At 35.7% G+C, this 20,016-nt stretch overlaps 4 protein-coding genes and 1 non-coding gene across 6 annotated transcripts; 2 read left to right on the forward strand and 3 right to left on the reverse strand.

The window, feature by feature from the left end:
• LOC116131500 (RHOMBOID-like protein 8) lies at window positions 1-4,572 on the reverse strand. Its single transcript, XM_031417147.1, has 7 exons — window positions 4,231-4,572; window positions 3,285-3,448; window positions 2,985-3,148; window positions 2,623-2,888; window positions 2,392-2,518; window positions 1,227-1,285; window positions 1-343 (listed from the first exon to the last, which is right to left on the reverse strand). The coding sequence occupies exons 1-7, from the start codon at window positions 4,569-4,571 to the stop codon at window positions 1-3; spliced, it is 1,464 nt and encodes a 487-aa protein (XP_031273007.1). The 5' UTR covers window position 4,572.
• A 281-nt stretch (window positions 4,573-4,853) lies between these two features.
• Window positions 4,854-4,925, forward strand: TRNAW-CCA. Its single transcript has one exon. It is a non-coding gene; the product is annotated as a tRNA-Trp (tRNA).
• Window positions 4,926-5,398: 473 nt separating this feature from the next.
• LOC116131539 (phosphopantothenate--cysteine ligase 2-like) lies at window positions 5,399-8,683 on the forward strand. Its single transcript, XM_031417187.1, has 9 exons — window positions 5,399-5,730; window positions 5,812-6,052; window positions 6,164-6,208; window positions 6,301-6,386; window positions 6,602-6,654; window positions 6,788-6,847; window positions 7,400-7,501; window positions 7,862-7,981; window positions 8,444-8,683. Exons 2-9 carry the CDS (start codon window positions 5,823-5,825, stop codon window positions 8,681-8,683), a joined length of 936 nt encoding a protein of 311 aa, XP_031273047.1. The 5' UTR covers window positions 5,399-5,730; window positions 5,812-5,822.
• A 1,420-nt stretch (window positions 8,684-10,103) lies between these two features.
• LOC116131559 (uncharacterized J domain-containing protein C4H3.01) lies at window positions 10,104-12,567 on the reverse strand. The gene is made up of 5 exons (XM_031417211.1): window positions 12,179-12,567; window positions 11,841-11,915; window positions 11,530-11,669; window positions 10,965-11,102; window positions 10,104-10,408 (listed from the first exon to the last, which is right to left on the reverse strand). Exons 1-5 carry the CDS (start codon window positions 12,423-12,425, stop codon window positions 10,199-10,201), a joined length of 810 nt encoding a protein of 269 aa, XP_031273071.1. The 5' UTR covers window positions 12,426-12,567; the 3' UTR covers window positions 10,104-10,198.
• Window positions 12,568-15,682: 3,115 nt separating this feature from the next.
• LOC116131520 (transcription factor TGA7-like) lies at window positions 15,683-19,941 on the reverse strand. 2 transcript variants are annotated; one of them, XM_031417165.1, is made up of 10 exons: window positions 19,841-19,941; window positions 19,573-19,642; window positions 18,450-18,611; window positions 18,285-18,356; window positions 17,988-18,047; window positions 17,831-17,908; window positions 17,654-17,717; window positions 16,910-17,181; window positions 16,315-16,542; window positions 15,683-16,228 (listed from the first exon to the last, which is right to left on the reverse strand). In XM_031417165.1, exons 3-10 carry the CDS (start codon window positions 18,606-18,608, stop codon window positions 16,076-16,078), a joined length of 1,086 nt encoding a protein of 361 aa, XP_031273025.1. In that variant the 5' UTR covers window positions 18,609-18,611; window positions 19,573-19,642; window positions 19,841-19,941; the 3' UTR covers window positions 15,683-16,075. The 2 variants fall into 2 exon arrangements, with proteins under 2 accessions (XP_031273025.1, XP_031273024.1); XM_031417164.1 differs by lacking the exon at window positions 19,573-19,642.
• Between the last annotated feature and the right edge of the window lie 75 nt (window positions 19,942-20,016).

The following is a 20,016-nucleotide window of genomic DNA, read 5'->3' on the forward strand; positions in this document are numbered from 1 at the left end:
CTAGATTTCCAATTGTTTTGGATCAGTGGATGATCCAGGTTTAGGATCTGTGAGAGCAGCAGCTACACCGAACATGTCAAGGATCGAAAGAATGCATTCTTGCCATCTTTTAAAATTTTGTCCTCCAAACATTTCAATTTTGGAGATATCAGGAAAAGATTTGGCATATGAGACAACGGCGACTACTAGAATAGCAAAGGCAACTGAATGGGACACTCCATGAAGGCCAGCTACGAAGGAGGTGTTGCCAGAGGCTATAGCTGTAGGATTGTCAATAGTAGTGGCAGAAGAGTTGTTGGCGACAGTAGCAGGAGAATTGTTGCCGAGAGTAGACTCTATAATCCTTAAGATTGTTGTAAAATAATTCAGAAAACAAGGAGAAATTAGAAAACATGAGACGTGTTATATACACTGTCCTTAAGGATTATTGCGTCACAATAAATATTTTAAGAATGCAAAAATCCTCCAGGATTTAACAGGTTCTTCTGAAATAATTTCAGGTACACAAAATAGTAAAAGATTTTAATTAACCCAAAGAGGAAGTACATAAGGAAAGACTGATAACTTATCTCATTGTAAAGAGCAAATAACTCTTCTATTATAACGTTATAATAATGTTGTGATTGAGTAAAGATGGGAGAAAATAAGGCTCATGAAGAAGTCAAGGATAATACTTTTTTTATTATAATATTATAATAAGGTTGTGATTGAGAAAAGATAAGAGAAAGATAAGGCTTATGAATGTTATAAAGAAGTCAAGGACAATGCTAACTCCAACAGATAGTAAAACTCCTTGCTAAAGTTTAGGAATAATTGGTCAAATGGAATAAAAAATAATAACGGTCCTCAAAATCTTTTTGAAATATCAATAATAATTCAACAATTAGTTAGCTACAATTTATTAGATGAGACTCATATAAGATTCATTACGAGTTGACTAATTACAAACTGTCACGTTAGAGTTGTGAAAAGAAGTTTGTGAGAAGAAATTGTGAGCACAACATTTTCCATTTTTAAAAGCATAGTAAGGAGAATCATCATTTGCTTCAAAGTTCGAAACCTTCTCACCCTTAAAAAATTGTAGGCCCTGCAACGCCTGTCCATAACACTATGTTAAGTTATTAACTAGATGGTGGTCTCCGGCTACAGTAGAGATTCGAAGACACAAAATGAGTTCGGGGGCACACAACACAACACAAAGACCATCATCACACTCTTGCCCTCACTTCGCAGTGTTCTTCAGAGGCATTCCATTATACTGTTTTGAAGTGCCAAAATCATTATGCTACAAACTTGTATCATACATCAGTACAACAAATTATTGCAGTCTCCACAGCCAGTCCCCACCGTAAAACCCCATCTTTAACTAGTAAAAGTTAAAAGGGAAAGATCATGGTGAAAAGTGAAAACATCCAAAAAGAATTTTCAATAGTGACGCCATAGTATAGCCCATTCTATCTCAATACTCTTTATGCTATCAGAAAGCTTCATAAAGCCTTTTCTTCCTACTTCAAACAGTACTTTTATATTTCAAAAAAGATATGGACCAATGGTAAAGTTAAAAAAGAAAAAAAATCCTAAAAACTTTCGACCGAATGGCTATCAACAGAGTATATGATATTCAAGTATCTTCAGTTTGCATGATTCATTACAAATTAAAATGTTTTTCTGTCAGCATAGCAGAGTGCACAAGTCCTTCATCCTTGCTTGTGAAATGTTGGTATATGGGAAAACCCTGAAGTTGCCATTGCCCATACAAGTCAATGTCATCTGTGAGTTACTCACCATAGTCTGCAATTTTCATTTGACGAATATTAGCATGCATGCAGTTTCATGGCATTAAGAGCTTATTAGTTATATAAGAAGGTCTATTCTTGACGATCTTCTAATACATTATTTCTTAGTATGTGAAAAGCTATAGTTGGCGCAAACAGTATCGATTAAAAATAAATACGATCCTCTTTGATGCAAAGATAGTATCAAATGCAGCCATCTACACACATTATAAAAGAAGTTTCTATGAATAGAGCATTTATGACATATGAAAGTAGTTTACAACAAGTTATATAGTCAGTCAAAGGAAGGGATTCGGTTGACAATGTGATGCAGTAACTTACTTTCAAGAAGACATTTTTTTATGTTCACAGTCCAGTGTATACTCTTAAGCTGATAAGAGTAATGAAATTTTTTTCCTATATTTGCTCTATAATTCACACTTATTCTTGGAAATGGCTTTTTGTCCGAGGACATATGTTTATGGGGTCAAATTCATAATACAGGGCAGTTTCGTGCATGGGCTTATTTCCTTTTCCCTTCCAAATATAGTCAGTTTGCCCTTAGCGTCAAACTTTGAATATCATATAATTTGATGCGCTAAAATCGAAACCGTACCTCGCAATTAGCTGTTATGTCATTGCAACTCCACCTTTTAGAAGGAATGCAGTCAATATATTTGCACCATTTGCAATATTGGTTTACATTTATTCCTCCAAGTACTGCTCCAAGAGATCCAAGAAGCCTGCATGCAAACAAAAGCTCTTCTTAGTTCTTACAATTCTTGCAGAAAAAGATATGGACCAACAGCAGGAAAGAGCTTATCACCGAATTGAAAGGAGAACTCACACAAAAACAAAAAGAATAAGACAGACACCCCTTATGATTGGCCTGTCTAGCTTCAGCTTTGATTTGATAGAACTTTTGGTACTATACTCGTAGAGGCCTGCCTTGTTGTGAACCAATGGCTTAACCTCAGGGGTGAACAGAAGCACGAAACCAAGTAGAAATCCTGATATAAGACCACCAATGCTTGAAAAATTATTTACATAAGGTAGCAAACCGACAGCAAAATTGATTGTGGAGACAAAGAAAAGAAATGATATCGCCGCCAACTGAAATCAAGCAAAGGAGGGATCAATGCACCGATTAGTAAGATTAATGAAGAATACATGATTTTGGTGGTGGTGGTGAAAGAGAAGGTGAAGGACCTTATGAGTGTAAACATTCCAGTCCCGTAGGACCCCAGAAAGCATAGCTCCAAGCAAACCAAATAATGCGCCAGAGGAACCGACTGCTGGGCTATTTGTGATGAATAGTGCGGCGGCCAAGCTTCCAACAAAAGCAGAGAGTATATAGATGATACCTGTCCTCACTGTGCAACAGAACCAGAAAAAAATAAAAGAAGGTAAATTACCCATTAATAGCATTCAAAATCTATTTGTAAACCTATAATATCATGCTATAATTCTTAGCTAAGATGATAGCTAATAAGATGGCAAAGTAGTTACGCGGTCCAAACACTTGCTCTAAGTGAATTCCTACAAAGATGACGCTGCCGAGGTTGATGATTAGATGAATGAGCCCAGCATGCAACCCAGTGCATGTGAACAGACGCCAAGCATGGTGATTCTCTTCCAGAAAATTCTGGCGGAGAGCTCCCATTTCATCAAACCTGTGAGAACATATTAATTTTATCAATGATGATAATACATTATACCACTTCATTTTCAGCGTGCTTGACAAACACTAGAGATTCAAACTAAAGCATTGGACTATGAAATCTCAAAAGCTTCTAGCGCAACAGTGTTCTTCACCCGGAAGATAGATGAAGCATTATGTATGTATAATGGCAGAAAGCATCAGCAAGTCAATTCCAGTATACATTCGCATAAAAAATAAAATAAAATTCCGCCTAAGTCAAAATTTTCCGATATTGGGCTGCAGAACTAAAAGAAAACTGATGAATGATTGGAAATAAACAGGTTCAATGCACAAATCAAGAATTTACTTTTCTATCCCATAAAATTCCTCGCAACAAGAAGGGATCCATAATCTAAAAACAACTTTGAGGAATCACCAAGGATAATAACAAAAAGATTTCTAAAAACCCTAAATATCCAGGAATCTAGAGCTAAATGGTTAACTAAGCCAGCAGTATTGTTTAAGTTGCTTACCAACTATTATTTAATTAAATATAAATTCAACAAAAATAATTCAATTATTGGCATCGTAACTAAGCAAAACCACAACAAGATTAGCGGTCTCAGAAAACCTAATGCAAACATTTGGTGTACCTTCGACGCAAGAACTAAGAGAATCAAGACACCACCTCTCATATTCTGTTGTTACAGAAGCCAAATCACAAGAAACCTAAATTTTAACCGAACATATCACGACAAGGTTCCCATTTCACACAAAATAAAACTCGCATAAACAGAGAAAAAAATTACTGACGCAGAAGCAGAGGGACCGAGTAAAGGATTCTCAGGGAGTGGCTGAAACGACAGCCTTCCGAGCGCTTTGAGTGCGCAGTCACCGTGAGAGTTTCTCCAGCAATCATTGGCAACCATGGTGGCAATGAAGGCCACGACATGGAGGATGACGAAGACGGAGATGATCCACGTGTCGCTTTTTCTTATACCGGCTCGAGACTTGAAGAAAGGAGTTTTTTGGTGTTCTCGGTCTTGGTTTTTTGATAAGGAGAAGGGACGAGTTGGAGGTGAGGGTGGCCGTAGCGTCTTGATTTCGAGGTGGCTTTGGAATTTGGCGGCGGGAGTGTCTCCCATTGTTGGCATTGCTTGTGAGAGACGCTGCTCGTCTTCTTTGGGTTTTATAGCTGTTGCCAGTTGTTGTATTCAGGTGTAACAGACTCCGAAAGTGGCAGTTAGAATTGGCGGGAAAATTTTGTTTATGTTATATACTTATATTTATACAATAATGATAGGCGGTACAAAAGAAATATGCGAATATTTTACAAAAAGTCAATATTTGTTCTTTCATTTGTTTACTGGGACATCAATTTTGTAAAAAAAAATTTTATATAAATATATATATCTTTTCGTCACATAACTTCAAGCGGATCCGTGGCGCAATGGTAGCGCGTCTGACTCCAGATCAGAAGGTTGCGTGTTCGATTCACGTCGGGTTCAATTATTTCAAAAAAATAATTCTTTTTGTTAACGGTTTACTTATGTATTGAGTAACAAATTCATGATTGCCACTCCTTATGTATTATGATTGAGTGAAGTTAGAATTGGTGATGCATAATTGTCATATTTACATTTCATTTTGACTTCAACCCCATGATTGTTATGCTCATCTTGATTCTATATGCAGGATTTCAACTGATTTTGTTGACTCTAGATATAATAGCTTCACCAAATTATTAAGGAATTTTAATATGCAATGCAATGTTAAAGCTATTATCAACTAACACAGAAGTCTATATAGTTGGGTAGTAGACGGGTGATAGGATTAGGTTTCTTAAGAAAATGACTTGTTAACAATTATATTGATATCAATGCCGCCATTATTGATCTCTACAATTATTACTCACAGCTGTTGCTAAATTTTCATTTATTTAATAAATATAACAATTCACGTGGAATGGATATGGTGGAATTCTTGTACTAAACAATTTCACATGTTTTTCATCCATTCCTGCCCTCCGAGAGATTATAGAAAACACTGAAAACAATTTCGTTTTTCAACCGAGTTACTCTCATTTTACAGAAAAAGAACAGTAATACGGTGTTTAAAAAGTAAAAGCGAGAGCGTACGGTGGGATTAGTCGGGTTGCAACCTGCAATTATATCTTGGTGGCGGGAATTGACGGCTATTAAAATATCTCCAACGAAAGTACCCAAGCTATAAAAAAGGAAATCTAAGTCTACAGATTTTCGCCCATTCATTAGCGTTGAATTGAAGCCTAGCCAATCCGCTACTCGGCACCAGGTCAGTTCTAAATCTAAATTCGTTCTCGTTTACAGCCGTTAACGTTTCTGTTCACTAATTAATATTTTTGCATCATTGTAGGCAGTTAGAAGATGAATTCATCGCTGGGATCAGAAATCGACTCGTTTTACGAGTCGGCTCCGCCTCTGAAAGAGCGCGACAGTATCATGGAGAAATTAAACGAATTTGTCGAACTTAACTGTAAAGGAACGAAACGAGTGGTGTGTGTGACATCTGGCGGTACCACGGTGCCATTGGAGCAGCGTTGTGTTCGTTACATTGATAATTTTAGTTCCGGCCATAGAGGAGCCGCATCTACTGAGTAAATCCTTTTTAATTTTGAAATTAAATTTTCATTTTTGACGAATTACAAAACTAAGGAGAACTCTATGGAAATTCCTCTAATATTAAAATCCCCAATCATGGTTTGTAGGTATTTTTTGAAGGCGGGATACGCGATTATCTTTTTGTATCGAAGGTTAGAGTTTGTTAGCTTCAATTATAATTACTTATTCATTGTTGTAACGAGGATGATGTGGGGAATTTGAATTTTTGTTTAAATTTATGCAGGGGAACGAGCCAGCCGTATTGCAGGTCCCTTCCTGATGATCCGTTGCTTGAATGTTTTGAGGCGACTGATGAATTGAATATTCAAGGTTTGTAGCATTTTGAATTATTATCAAGTTGTATACTCTAGTCGCCTTGGCTAAGTTATAGACGATTCTTTAGGTGATAATGGTGTGTTATGTGCTGGTGCTAGAATTTTTTTGTTGTGGGTGTTATATTACTTGATAGGGTCTCTCTGGATTTTATATGAAATGATGTTTCCTGTTTCACCACTAAGATGATTCAGTTATGTCTAATATTTCAGTTCGCCAACCTTATTCTGAAGCAGTGAAGAGGGCTATTAGGGATCATCATGCTGTATGGGCCATTAATATTTTTGCTAATTTGTAGTGTTTTTGGAATTATCTTCATCTTTGATTTTACTTGTTTGATATATTAATCTGCAACACAATTTAATGATGGGCTACTTTGGGCTCTTATGTTATTGCAGGCAGTAGCAGGCGGTTTTCTGTTAAAACTTCCCTTTACAACTATATTTGAGTATCTTCAGGTTCACTTCAGTCAAACTTTAATTTTTTATCCCTTCTTTATGATTAATGATGGTAATGCAAACTTTCCTCCTGATTTTTGTAAGTTTGTGGTTTAATTTTTTCCATAATGGAGATCTGTTCTTTTATGTCTTCATAGTCTTTGGCTTTGTGATGATGATAATGATAGACCGCATAATATGCCTCCTGGGAAGTCTCACTGTATTTTAGCTAAACTAAATGAGGCCACTGACCTTGCCTTAGTATTATGCATCTTTCATCTGAATCACCTAGGAGTTACCAGTCTTGCTTATTTGTTATTCTCTTTCTCTTGACCAGTTTTGCTTATATGTGCCTAAATGAAGTAGTCCTGCACCAATCTTGCTACGTTTTACTATTTTCTTTGCTTGCCTGCACATTTTTGTGGTTTGACTATTGCTTTGTTATGCTGACTAGTATTCTTTTTTGAACACTTAGTCATCATTATGTGATTGCAATAAAAAGTTTTTAAAATTGCAATTCCTGGAAGAAGCTTTCTCCTATTTATTGAATAGCTGGTCCTATACTATGAGCAGATGTTGCAGATGGTTGCAGTATCACTAAGGAGTCTTGGGCCACTGGCAATGTTCTATCTCGCTGCTGCAGTGTCGGACTTTTATGTTCCCTGGAAAAGCATGGTAATGGTTTAATAAGCATACTAAGAACTGTTCTTGGTTTCAATTTTCAAGCTGCTTTTAATAGCCATGAAAAATAGATTTGTAGTTTCCTGTAGAGAGTTCCACTGCTGGTCAAAATTGTGTATATTTTTGCATTTTTGTATTCTCATTTACTAGGCACAATATATGGCACAAATGAGTTTAGATTAGCATATTGGCGGATAGAAAGTATGCATTGGAGGAGTTATTTATATATCCATAAGAAACATAAAGGTGAAATTTGCCCACAAATTATTTTCTGAGTACTGAATTTTTAATTTATTGAAAATTTGAAATTATCCACCTCTTAATTGCATACTGAAAGCTAGATTAATTTTGCAGGCAGAACACAAGATTCAGTCTGGCTCTGGTCCCCTCGACATGCGGCTTGTGCAAGTGCCAAAAATGCTATCAGTGTTGAGGACAGAATGGGCTCCCATGGCCTTCTGCATATCATTTAAGGTTAGAGAATATGCACCTCTGGAGACTAGATTTTTGTCCAAAGAGTTCTTGAATTAAAATATGTTGTATGTCCCACAAGAGTTAGACCTATAAATGATTCAACAAGATAACCCAAAAAGTTATGGCTTGGTCATGGAGGGCATTTATGTAGGTTGGTCAAGGAAATAGCTTAACAGAAGATTTGAATAAATTAGTATCATGAATTGGTGAGGACTTGCGATACGGAATAAATACAGGTTTTCTTTATGTATGATGTTTCAAAAGTAGTGGAAGACCTATGTAAACTTTCCTCTCTTTTTTACAATGTAGTTGTACTTTGACATTAGAATGCTGCCCAATTAAATTAATATAATTGAAATATGGTTATAGAGACACAATGCGGTTATTTTGTAGTTTACTAGACCTTAAACCAAGGACCTCTTTACCATTAAAATTTGATAATCTTTTCTCTGCTTTACACAGCTTGAGACAGATACAAAGATTCTTCTAGATAAGGCTGATATGGCTCTGAGAAAGTACAAGATGAATGCAGTTGTAGCAAATGAGCTCTTGACTCGCAAAGAGGTGGTCGTAGTTGTCACAGATAGTGAAAAGATTTCAGTTCAGAGAGACAAGACAGAGGCTGGTTCTGATGTAGAAAATCCGTTGGTCAAACTCCTTGTGGACAGACATTCAGCTTTCATCAATGATTTTAATGCATAGCAAACAACAGAGATACATGACATACAACACTAATTGTTAAATGAAATAATACCTAATTTTAGGATCTTTTAGTTTTTCCATTATCTCGAGCCTTGTTTTCTCAAGGATTGTTTCTGTGTTGTATCAGCTTTTCTTTATTTGGCTTAACAAAGTTAAGCCAACAATTGTTTTTATTTTCTTCTTATTCTGAAGAAAATGTTGTATAACGAATAAACTTGTAACTTTTGTCAGTCACCTTGATTTCCTTGTTGATCTAATAATAGTTTCTACGAAGGGATCCAAGGAAAACATTGTAATACTGAAAGAAAGGTTAGTTTTTAATAAAAATGGTTATCCAATCTTTTCAACTTTAGTTTTAGCTTGCAGCCAATAATGTCTTTGCACTACACTCAGTTTTAGCTTGCAATAAAGTCTTTGCGCTACACTCAGTTTTAGCTTGCAGGTGACCATCAATATCAATACGCTTAGTAAATTTAAGCAACAGAATATGGGCTTCCCTTTCTCTGCGCACGTGTGTAAAATCCAGTTCTCTAGTTTGGTTTTGATCTTTAGAAAAGGGGAATGCGAATTGCCAAAGCTCAATTAAGTTAATTGTATTGTTTATTTGTCTTCACCGAGAAATACAGTAGTACTACACTATCAAACACTTTTCACTAACTTTCTCTCACAAATGTGACGTTTCAGCTCATAATTGATCAGCTTGCAATGAGTCTCATCTGTCCACTATAGGTCCTGTCTGACCAAATACGAATTGACCAATTACGAATTATCACGTCAACCTTTGTAAGAGAAAGTTATGAGAAATTGTTTGTCAATCTATTTTTATTCTAAAAAATATAATCAACCCAATAATATTATACTTACAAAAATTTATATATAAAGTGAGATAACAAAAAATAAATAAAAGAGTAAAACAAAAAATCAAACTCATTATATTTACTCATCTATTTTTTTTTGTCACAACGCCTTATATTCATTTTTTTGTAAGGGTAACATTGCTTTAATCAACCAGCCTCGTAATTCTTCGTGTGGCAATCCAGGCCATCAAGTACTAGATGTTGTGAAGGGTATAACGGTAAGAGTAATGCTACAGTTACCGAAGGATGTGCACCGAATAACGTGACGCAATCCTGACCGTTGATTCATAATAAGTTAATATTAATCGACGGTCAAGATTTTACCACATCATTCGATGCATGAATTCAGTGTGTAATTTTCGGTAACTCCATCATTTTCCATAACTGTAATTTCGACATGAGGAAACGAAAACACTATCAGAGGACAAATTTATTCAACCACCAACGGCCAACCTCTACCCCTATGCACAAACAAAATTTGACAATCTTACCCTCACAAATCTGAAAATAAAAGCCAATTTCTTTATAAATTTGGAAGCAATTGCTATGTACAGTTTTTTTTTTTTTTTTTGGTACAATAAATACGTATAAGATATTAAGAATGTTTCTGAAATGTATTGTACAATAGAAAGTGGTGAATAAGTATCTGCAGCGTCACCTACTTTGTTTCATCGTCATCTGTATCAAGCTCAAGGCCCTCCGCAGCTAAAAGCTGACTGATGACCCTTTTCTTTTCATCCTCTGATTTCTTTCTCATCAAGTCCCTTTTCTTTAACACAAGTGTATGCCGCTTCAAAGTATTGGTAAAATACTCCCTGGATGCCTTTTGCTCTTTAGCCAAAATTTTTCTTTCTTCATCAGGGTCAATCTGAAATTTCATCAAAACACAAATTTCTGATGTATTTGTAGAGAAATGCAGAGATAACAAGGACTAGATAGCTTCATTTGTTTTGGGAAAAACTAATATGATGAGAAGAACTTGACTGCATTCGGAATTGTAACAACAATAACCATGGAAATAATTTAAGGTAATAGTAACAACAATGGCAATAAGTGTAGTAATTTTGAGGCACGTGAAATAGTAATGAGATAATGGGTATTACAGTTCAAATTAACACTTATCTAGAAACACCTTAACCTCTAGGAGCTAAGGCATTCATGATCCTTCAGAATCTTAAGAGGGGAAATATGTATGGGATGATAGATATTAGGGTTCAGATAGATACTGTCCGCTAGAAATAAATAACTCCAAAAATTTATAATAATAGACGACAGCTGACAGAAGAAACCAGAAAGAACATGATTTACACTAGGTATAAAATTTTATAATTAAAAAGGCAATAACTAATAGAGCCAAATGGTGGGAAGATAATTAGGGAGCTCTTGATTGCAAACCACTTGATAATATTCATATTACTTAATACCTTTGAACGAGAAAGACGGCGTGCACGAAGATTTAACTGAAGCTGCTGCTGCTCAGCCCAAGCTGCAATTGCCATGTCACCCCGCTGATCAAAAGCTTTTCTCTTTTTTATAAGCCATTCCATCCATGCTTGGGATGCCTAGCAACAAAGAAACATGAAAATGCCATTAACCAAAGGGTGAAGTTGAAAAGTAAATAATTACTGGCCAGAAGAAGAGACTTGAATAATCAAAGAAACCCCTACATACTTTAGCACAGCCAGAAATTCACGGTTTTATACTTTATGCACAATTAGCAAAACTCCCACATAATTTAAGCCCTAAAGGGTGAAGTGGAGCCCTTTAGAGAACACTTATATTTTTCCCTCTTAAGGAGAAAAAGGACTGGAGGACGAGAGGGTTGGCAGAACTTCATTTAGTATGTAACAAGGAAATGTACATTCCTTTGAACTCTAACAGAATCAAATTCTCTTAAACTTGTAAATTGGAAAATTTACATGCACAAATTCTTAATTATAAGCTATCTAATAACTGAAAAAAAAATTAACATTTACGTAAGAGTGTTACCTTCATAGGATTGACTCGATTATCCATATCATATTGCCTTCGTTTTTCCTCATCTATCAGCAACTCGTAAGCTGCTTGAATCTTAATGAATCTAGCTTCAGCTGTTTCTCCTTCTTCAAGGGTCCCTCTACCATCATATACTTTAAAAAAGAAAAACAACGACTAGATTAGTAGAGAGTCGCAGAACAGATGCAAAATATCAAGTAGATACCTAACCCACCTACATTTTGATTTCCTCATTTGCCTTTCATAAAGGATTGACACGAAAATTTACATTTGTAAAGTGAATAGGTCTAAAGGAAGGAACAAACCATCTGGATGATAGAATTTCGCCAAGCGCCTGTAAGCAACCTTTATCTGCTCTTCATCAGCATCCCTTTCTAACTCTGCATTTAACAATGAAAAAATTGCAACAAAAATTTTTAACTTTATTAACAAAAAATAAATAAATCAAAATACAGAGTCAAAGTGAGAATAAAAACATCTCACTTAATTACTCAGTGTTCTAAAAAAAAATGCCATTCGTCCACTAAAAAAAAAAAAAAAAAAAAAAAAAAAAAAAGATTTAGTTAAGTTGCCTCGAGTATAAACGACTGAGTAGCAGAGCATAAGTATCCTGTGTTTGAATTCAAATAAAGAAAATTATTACCGAGGGTTTCGTAGGGAGATTTTTGGTCGGCCCAATTGGAGGCACTAACAACAGTTCTTCTCTGAGTTACGCGAAACCACGACTCGGTCCGATTCAAATCTCTGGAACCAAACCAAGGAGACAATCGAGGTTTATAGCTAGGGTTTCGAAATGAAACCCTAATTACCGAGCGAGCTTGGTCCCTGTAACTTATAAGTGAAGTGAACACCGCGTGAGGCCGACAGATCGTTCTCAAATTGCCGCTCATTTTTTTTTTTTTTTTTTTTTCAGAAGAACCAAATCCAATAACAAAATTAGGGCTTTTATTTTATTTTTCTCAAGAAATTAAGGTTGAAGACGTGAAGGAAGTGAAAAGCTTATGATAATGAATCTTTCGAATCTGACGACTGAATCTCAGTTTTTTGGGTATTTTTATTTTTATAAAAAAAAAAAAAGTTTAATTTTCAGCTTCTCTCGTTTTTTTTTGTATTTTTATTTTATTTTCATAATTTTTACCCGGGAAATTTGTGGCTTGCCGTGATCACAGTTGGGATGTGTAATATTACTATTTTACCCCTCCTTCCTGAAATAATTTCTAACTCATTATAGCGATGGAGTCCAATTCATGTTCTTTTTTTTTTTGTTTTTAAATTAGGGTTACATTATTTATAGTATCAAATGTATTTGGTTCATAAGAGGTTGATATGATGAGATTAGAGGGGCACATAATTAAAGAATCATATCATAAACATAGAACTTGATACTAAAATGAGGAGGGAAACCTAAACCACCAATTTATGATTCGAGTCCCAATGATAATTGATCAGCATCTTCATATGAAACCTCCCACCTACTTTGCCAACTTTAGAGGGCTAGGGATGCAGAGAATATGTTCCCGCTATAATAATTTCATGCGAAGATTTGGGCTCCGTTTGTTTCACTCTTTCGAATATTATTTTAGTTTTTCTCAATAAAGTTAAACAGTAAAATTGGTTTATTCTCACAATATTATTCTATTTCTTTTAAATTCTCCTAAATTTATTAATTTAACTAAACATCTCCAAATTTTTTTTTTTAAATTACAAAAACACCACAATAACCCACATTTACCATATTCTGGCCACCACTACCGGAAGCTGGCCGAAATCTGGTATAATACCGGTAGTGCACCGATCTAGCCTTTTCCGGTCAGATCTATGGTGGATCTAACCAGAAAATGCCAGATCTACGACCAAAGATCTGGCCGTAGCCAATCGTTAACGACGCCCGTATCTTTGGTCGTCGTAAATGACCAAACGCGTCAATGGTCAGATCTACGGCTAGATCTAGCCTTTTCCTGCCAGATCCACCGTGGATCTAGCCGGAAAAGGACATATCGGTGCACGATCGGTAAGATCCAGTCGATACGGTGACTCCGGCCACCCTCCAGCGGTGGTGGCTAGCTGTCCGTATTCAATGGGTAGGTTGGGGGTGTTTTTGTTAACTTTTAATATTTTATTATAGGGGTGTTTAGTAAATAAACAAACGTATGGGGTATTTTTGTTAATTTTCAAATCCTATATCGTAAAACCCACCCAATTTAACTTTTTTCAAAATATTATTATAAAAACTATATAATAATGAAACAAAGGGACCCCAAATATTTTTCTTACTTCTTTAATGGCCAGATTTTGTCAAACACACAGAATCTGTTGAGGTAATTTCAAGCTTTGCTTTTTCAATCTTAACTAATAAATGGGGAATATTTTTGTCTAGAATATCATGTACAACCAACCGTCCAACTTTGTAATTCATGACTACATTTTTTGAACGATTTGACAATCTTTTTTTTTTTCTTTTTTTTTTTATCACTGCAGGTGTCTGGACTAGCTTGCGTGTACCTTAACTAATCTNAGTTAAACATAGAACTTGATACTAAAATGAGGAGGGAAACCTAAACCACCAATTTATGATTCGAGTCCCAATGATAATTGATCAGCATCTTCATATGAAACCTCCCACCTACTTTGCCAACTTTAGAGAGCTAGGGATGCAAAGAATATGTTCCCGCTATAATAATATCATGCCAAGATTTGGGCTCCGTTTGTTTCACTCTTCCGAATATTATTCTGGTTTTTCCCAATAAAGTTAAACTGTAAAATTGGCTTATTCTCACAATATTATTCTATATTATTCAATTTCTTTTAAACCCTCCTAAATTTATTAATTTAACTAAACATCTCCAATTTTTTTTTTTAGAAATTGCAAAAACACCCCAACAACTCACATTTACCAGCTTTCGACCACCACTACCGGAATCTGGTATAATGGCGCACTACTGGCTGGCCATTAGTGTGTCGATCTAGTCTTTTTCGGCCAGATCTATGGTAGATCTAACCGGAAAAAGCTAGATCTATGGCCAAAGATCTGGCCGTCAACGGCCAATTCTTTGGCCGTAGCCAGTCGTCAATGACGGCCGTATCTTTGGTCGTCGTAAACGACCAAACGCGTCAATGGCCAGATCTAGCCGTAGATCTGGCATTTTCCGGCCAGATCCACCGTGGATCTAGCCGAAAAATGGCATATCGGTACACGACCGGCAAGATCCAGCCGATACGACGACTCCGGCCACCCTCCGGCGGTGGTGGCCAGCTGTCCGTATTTAATGAGTGGGTTGGGGGTGTTTTTGTTAACTTCTAATATTTTATTATAGGGATGTTTAGTAAATAAACAAACGTATGGGGTATTTTTATTAATTTTCAAATCTTACATCGTAAAACCCACCCAATTTAACCTTTTTCAAAATATTATTATAAAAATTATAGAATAATGAAACAAACGACCCCAAATATTTTTCCTACTTCTTTAATGGCCAGATTTTGTCAAACACACAGAATCTGTTGAGGTAATTTCAAGCTTTGCTTTTTCAATCTTAACTAATAAATGGGGAATATTTTTGTCTAGAATATCATGTACAACCAACCGTCCAACTTTGTAATTCATGACTACATTTTTTTAACGATTTGACAATCTTTTTTTTTTTCTTTTTTTTTTTTGTTTTTATCATTGGGAGTGTCTGGACTAGCTTGTGTGCACCTTAACTAATCTTTGGGACCCTAAAACTACCGATCAGATAAGAGTCCTAATGGTTACCCCTATTAGTGCCTGAGGAATTTGAACTCAAGAGTTCATGAAACCTTTTTTTGCTCTTTTACTATCAGGCTACCTGGTAATGGTTAAAGACAATCACAATAGTCACTTTGTTGAACAATAAAGACTCAAGTAATTCTTGTATTTTATATATAGGTTTGTTTAAGAAACTTCTATATATGATTGGTCGAGTCTTAATCTCATAACATTTTATTAGATTATGAATGATAGACTATATTTTAGTATATGTTACGAAGATTTGTCGTTTGTTTATTAAAATTCTGATAATTTACATAATCAAATCACTAAGACATATGATATATTATGGGCATTCAAAAATTATTAGGACCAATATTTTGGTGCACATTCATGTGGCAATTAATGGGCAGAGTACATTAAGCAATGCAAAATCCTTCAAATCCAACTTAATGCACTCTAGAAATGCTTGGAATCATATTAACCAAACAATTTTTTTTACAGTACCACCAATCCTCATAAACATTATAAGTCTCCAATTCAAATCAAACTTTCTGATGATATATACTTACACATGAACCATCAACTTAATAACCTAATTCTCCTCTTGATGTGCGCAGAAACAAAATTCATATATATTTACACCTGTTCATATTTGAGGTAGCCGCTCTTGAGAAATAAAATTCAGACAGATCATATTGTAGTCATGCAACAAAAGTTACAAGTATCCAATTCCTTTGCTGCTGACACTGAAACTTCTGGTGAAGAATACATCCTAGATATGATCCTTTTTCCAGGTCTTATTGTTGTAGACTAGGCAGGTTCGCGTGGACGAGCAGCCCAAAGTGAACTCAGAGCACGAAGACGGTGAAAATATTCTCCCAAGGCAAGTAAAGCTCGAGCTGCTTGACGGGTTGTTAGGATCCGGGACATTTGCTGCATTGTCTGTTGTCGAAGATGATCTGCCTGTTCCAAAGAAGTCCAAAGCATGAGAGAAATTTAGAAAAGCACTCGATTTTCATATGCAAACTATCAAAGAAATAATATTATACCTGGTTCACAAAGCTCTCTAGCGCTTCCAACTTCTCCACTGCATCAGCCATCTGAGACTGGTAGCTCCCTGAACTCATTTGATCAGATACTATGCTCTGGGCCAGAGTTTGCTGAAGTTTATCTATTCCTTGTGAAAGAGCTTCTTCAGCTTGCTGAGAAGATTGCTGAAGGTTACTCACGCATTGAAGCTGCTGATCAGTCAAGGGCTCAAGTTGTGGCAGAAGAATCTGTAAAATCAAAATCTGCAGTGTCACAATTCATGTGCTGATAGTCGCACCATGTGTATTATAAATAAAGTGAATGGTCTCAGCCAAAAACAGCGCAGCTAGTACATTTTATACACAGAATTGAATGAATGATGTTCTTGAAGATCGAGGATAATGGAAAAGGAGATTATAATCACAGTGAGCTAACAAATTTGAAATTAGAAGAAAAAAAAATCATGAAGAAGTCTAATGCTCAATGGGCTGACGATATAGGCTTGATTAAAACTGGATCAAACAATTCCCTAAGACCCACAACAAGCTGCAGACAAAATGCTCATAATCATATTAAACATTCTTTAAAGAATAGTTATCCTGAACTACATCTTACATTTAGAAGCTCTGATGGGCGGAATCCTCCTATCCATTGGAAAAAGCGTTCTGTTGAAGTTCTCCACACACCAGAAATCAGATAGAAGACATCAGCCTTGGCAGCATCGCCTTTCATGCGGAAAAGATTATAATAATGGTTCAAGCCACTTTCTACAAGTATTCGGAGCTCAATGTCAGTTATATGAGCTTGCATTGCATTTCTAAGCTCACATATCTGTCTATTTTGCTCTTCAATCCAGTGTGCATACTCAATCTCAAATGCAGCGATCCCTGCCATATGCAAAAATATAGTACTTTAAAAGAGAAAAAATATCTGTAGGCAGATGATATTTAACTTAAAATAGCTCAAAGAGAAACACTTCACGGTAAATAGGTAACTACTAATCATGCTACTTCAAAAGCAAAGTTTAACTTGTTTGCTGGAAAACCACAAGAGAAAGGTTTTGTAATGTAAAGCCAAAAGGGAGCTTTTTCTCATTATCATAAGAGGCAACTTAGTTCAAAGGATTGACTAAACACTTGAATTTGGATAGAGCAAAAGGAAACTATTAGACAAGAGGAACACTTCAGTATCAGCAAGTGAGGTTCACATCATTTTAACTTCAGTATTGTGTATTAAAAGATGTCAGACAGAAACAGATACAGCGAAGTGACTTTAGATTGTAGTTAAAGTGTTAAACACATACAGTTTAAGGATTCAATCGACTTAATGATGGTGATTGTCAGCACATAAAGCACAAACCTGGATTTACAATTCTAGACAACCCTAACTGACTGCCATCTGATGCAGCACCTATGAACATACCCTGCAAGAAAACATTCACCGATAGATTAAGTAGATAATAAATTTAATACTTTTACAAATTTGTTTTGACACAAGGATTATTTTTTTATAAAAGAGGGAAAATTTTCTCCAGACCTGGTGTCTTGTTCTTTCAAGTTCCTGCTCCAACTGTGCCAATTTCAAACGGCTTGATTCGAGTTGTTGTACATAGGCCTATCAAACAAAAAAGAAATATTATATAGTGAATAACGTCCATCAGGATAGGCTTCTATGGGAATGCTTATCCTTCTACCTTTTTCCGCAAACGACTTTTCCGAGCTGCTTCACGATTTTGTGCCAATCGTCTCTGTACCTATAAGTAGGAATATGTCTTTACATCATTGAATTTTCCATTGCAAAGAAGTCCAGCTAAGGTATAGTTGTCTTTGCTCCAATCAGAAACCAAATTATAAGGCAGCGCAACAACAATAAGATTTATTCTTGATTCAGAGGCAGAGGGAGAGGTAGAGGGAGAGGGAGAGAGAGAGAGAGAGAGAGAGAGAGAGAGAGAGAGAGAGAGAGAGAGCATATCATAGAATTTATATATCACCTTTTCAGAAGGTTTATTTGCTTCTTGATCACTTCTGGAAGGCTCCATTGAGTCATGAGAAACATATTCGGGCTACAGAAGTTAAACCAGAATAATGAGCCCAGAAATAAGATGAAAGAAACCTAAGATCCAGTAACCAAAGAAGCAAAATTCATGAATCTTTACCTTGTTGTCTAGCCTCGCATCCACCTCTACAATTGTGGATGAACCAGTATTTGGGCTGGCGTCACCTTGGAAGGTGTCTCCCCACATGTTGATCTGGTGGAATGGTTCATAAATGCTCATCCTTCTCAAGGTGGCAAGCTGAGTTGATGGAGAACTCATACTCTGATAATCAACAGAAACAAAATGAGATGCCAAAAGACAAAACTAAACAAATTTATTGAATGAGATTCAACATCCCTGAAACAGAGTTTGTTTATAAAATCACTTATTTTCATATCTTAGGAAGGAGGATGTGGAGATAAAATTTAATCCAAATGCTCCGGAAAAACCATTACTTTTTGGTACCCTAATCAACAACCGCCAATTTTCATGATATGTATCATTTCTTATCAACATTTAAGTGCAATGAAATATCTAAAGAAGATAAGCTATTCAGAAAGTGGCTAAGCACCTAGAGGTGATCTTCCACTTATGCATGATTTCATCAAAAAGTGAGATTACCCAAATCTAATGTAAAAGACAATTCGTCAAGCACACAAAAAGGGTAATTATTATGCTTCTGAACTTTTAGCAACTAATCTATATCATAAGATCTCCATGTCTCTCTCCCTAAATTCTCCATAATATCTGAAGAAATACCCTAAACGACGGGGGAACAACAAAGACTCCTCTCTTTTCCACCTTCAACCAAAATTTAACTTTTGCTTTACAAAATTACAGATCCTTATCTGCCCCCTTCAGGAATCTTGAACAGGACACAAATTGAAGATCAATATTAAATATAAGTAATCCTCTAGCAGTTAAAAGTATGCAGCTTAAATTCCCAAACTCCTAAACTTTTGCCCATCTTTTCCACCACAGGTCATGAAAATCAGAGCTCAAAAATTTGCTCCAACAGAGGTATGAGCAAAAAGGGAAGATGCAACAAAGATTATATACTAACTAATCATGTAAATATTTGCAACTTCAAAATCTTTAATCAAACCAAATATCCCCAGTTAAGCCTGGTGCTCTCAGTACTCTTCTGTGTATGAGATATAGTCTGTGATTGTACAAAAAAAATAATAATAATTCAAATTGACAAAATCCAATTATTGCAATCAAGATATGATCAGTAGCTTACGAGAATGAGACTGGGGATGCCTCTCACCACATGCTTTAATGCTAAAATGGCGCTAAAAACCACATGTTCACTAAACCACAGTAGCTACTGATTAGTAAGAACTTTCACCATACTTAAAAAGTTTCAAGCAAATGAAAGGAATTCATGAGAAGAACTCAATAAGCTATGAAAACAGAAAGAAGAGATTTCTTTTTTCTTTTTTGAAAAAAAGAAAAGTGATATCTTGAGCTGACAGAAGTAAATGATCACAAGATACAAAGAGACTCACCATCAAACCATCTTCCAAATCTCAATCTCTCTTCACTCTTCAGTTGTTCAAGAAAACCGACTTCAACACTGGAAGCCCTTTTTATAATACCAAACAAGAACCTAAAGCAACAGAATAATATAATTATAAAATAAAATAAATTGACTTGTCTTTCATTATAATAGAACGCTACAGTC

The sequence above is a fragment of the Pistacia vera genome, unplaced genomic scaffold (assembly GCF_008641045.1).
Source record: "Pistacia vera cultivar Batoury unplaced genomic scaffold, PisVer_v2 Contig234, whole genome shotgun sequence".
NCBI lineage: Eukaryota > Viridiplantae > Streptophyta > Magnoliopsida > Sapindales > Anacardiaceae > Pistacia > Pistacia vera.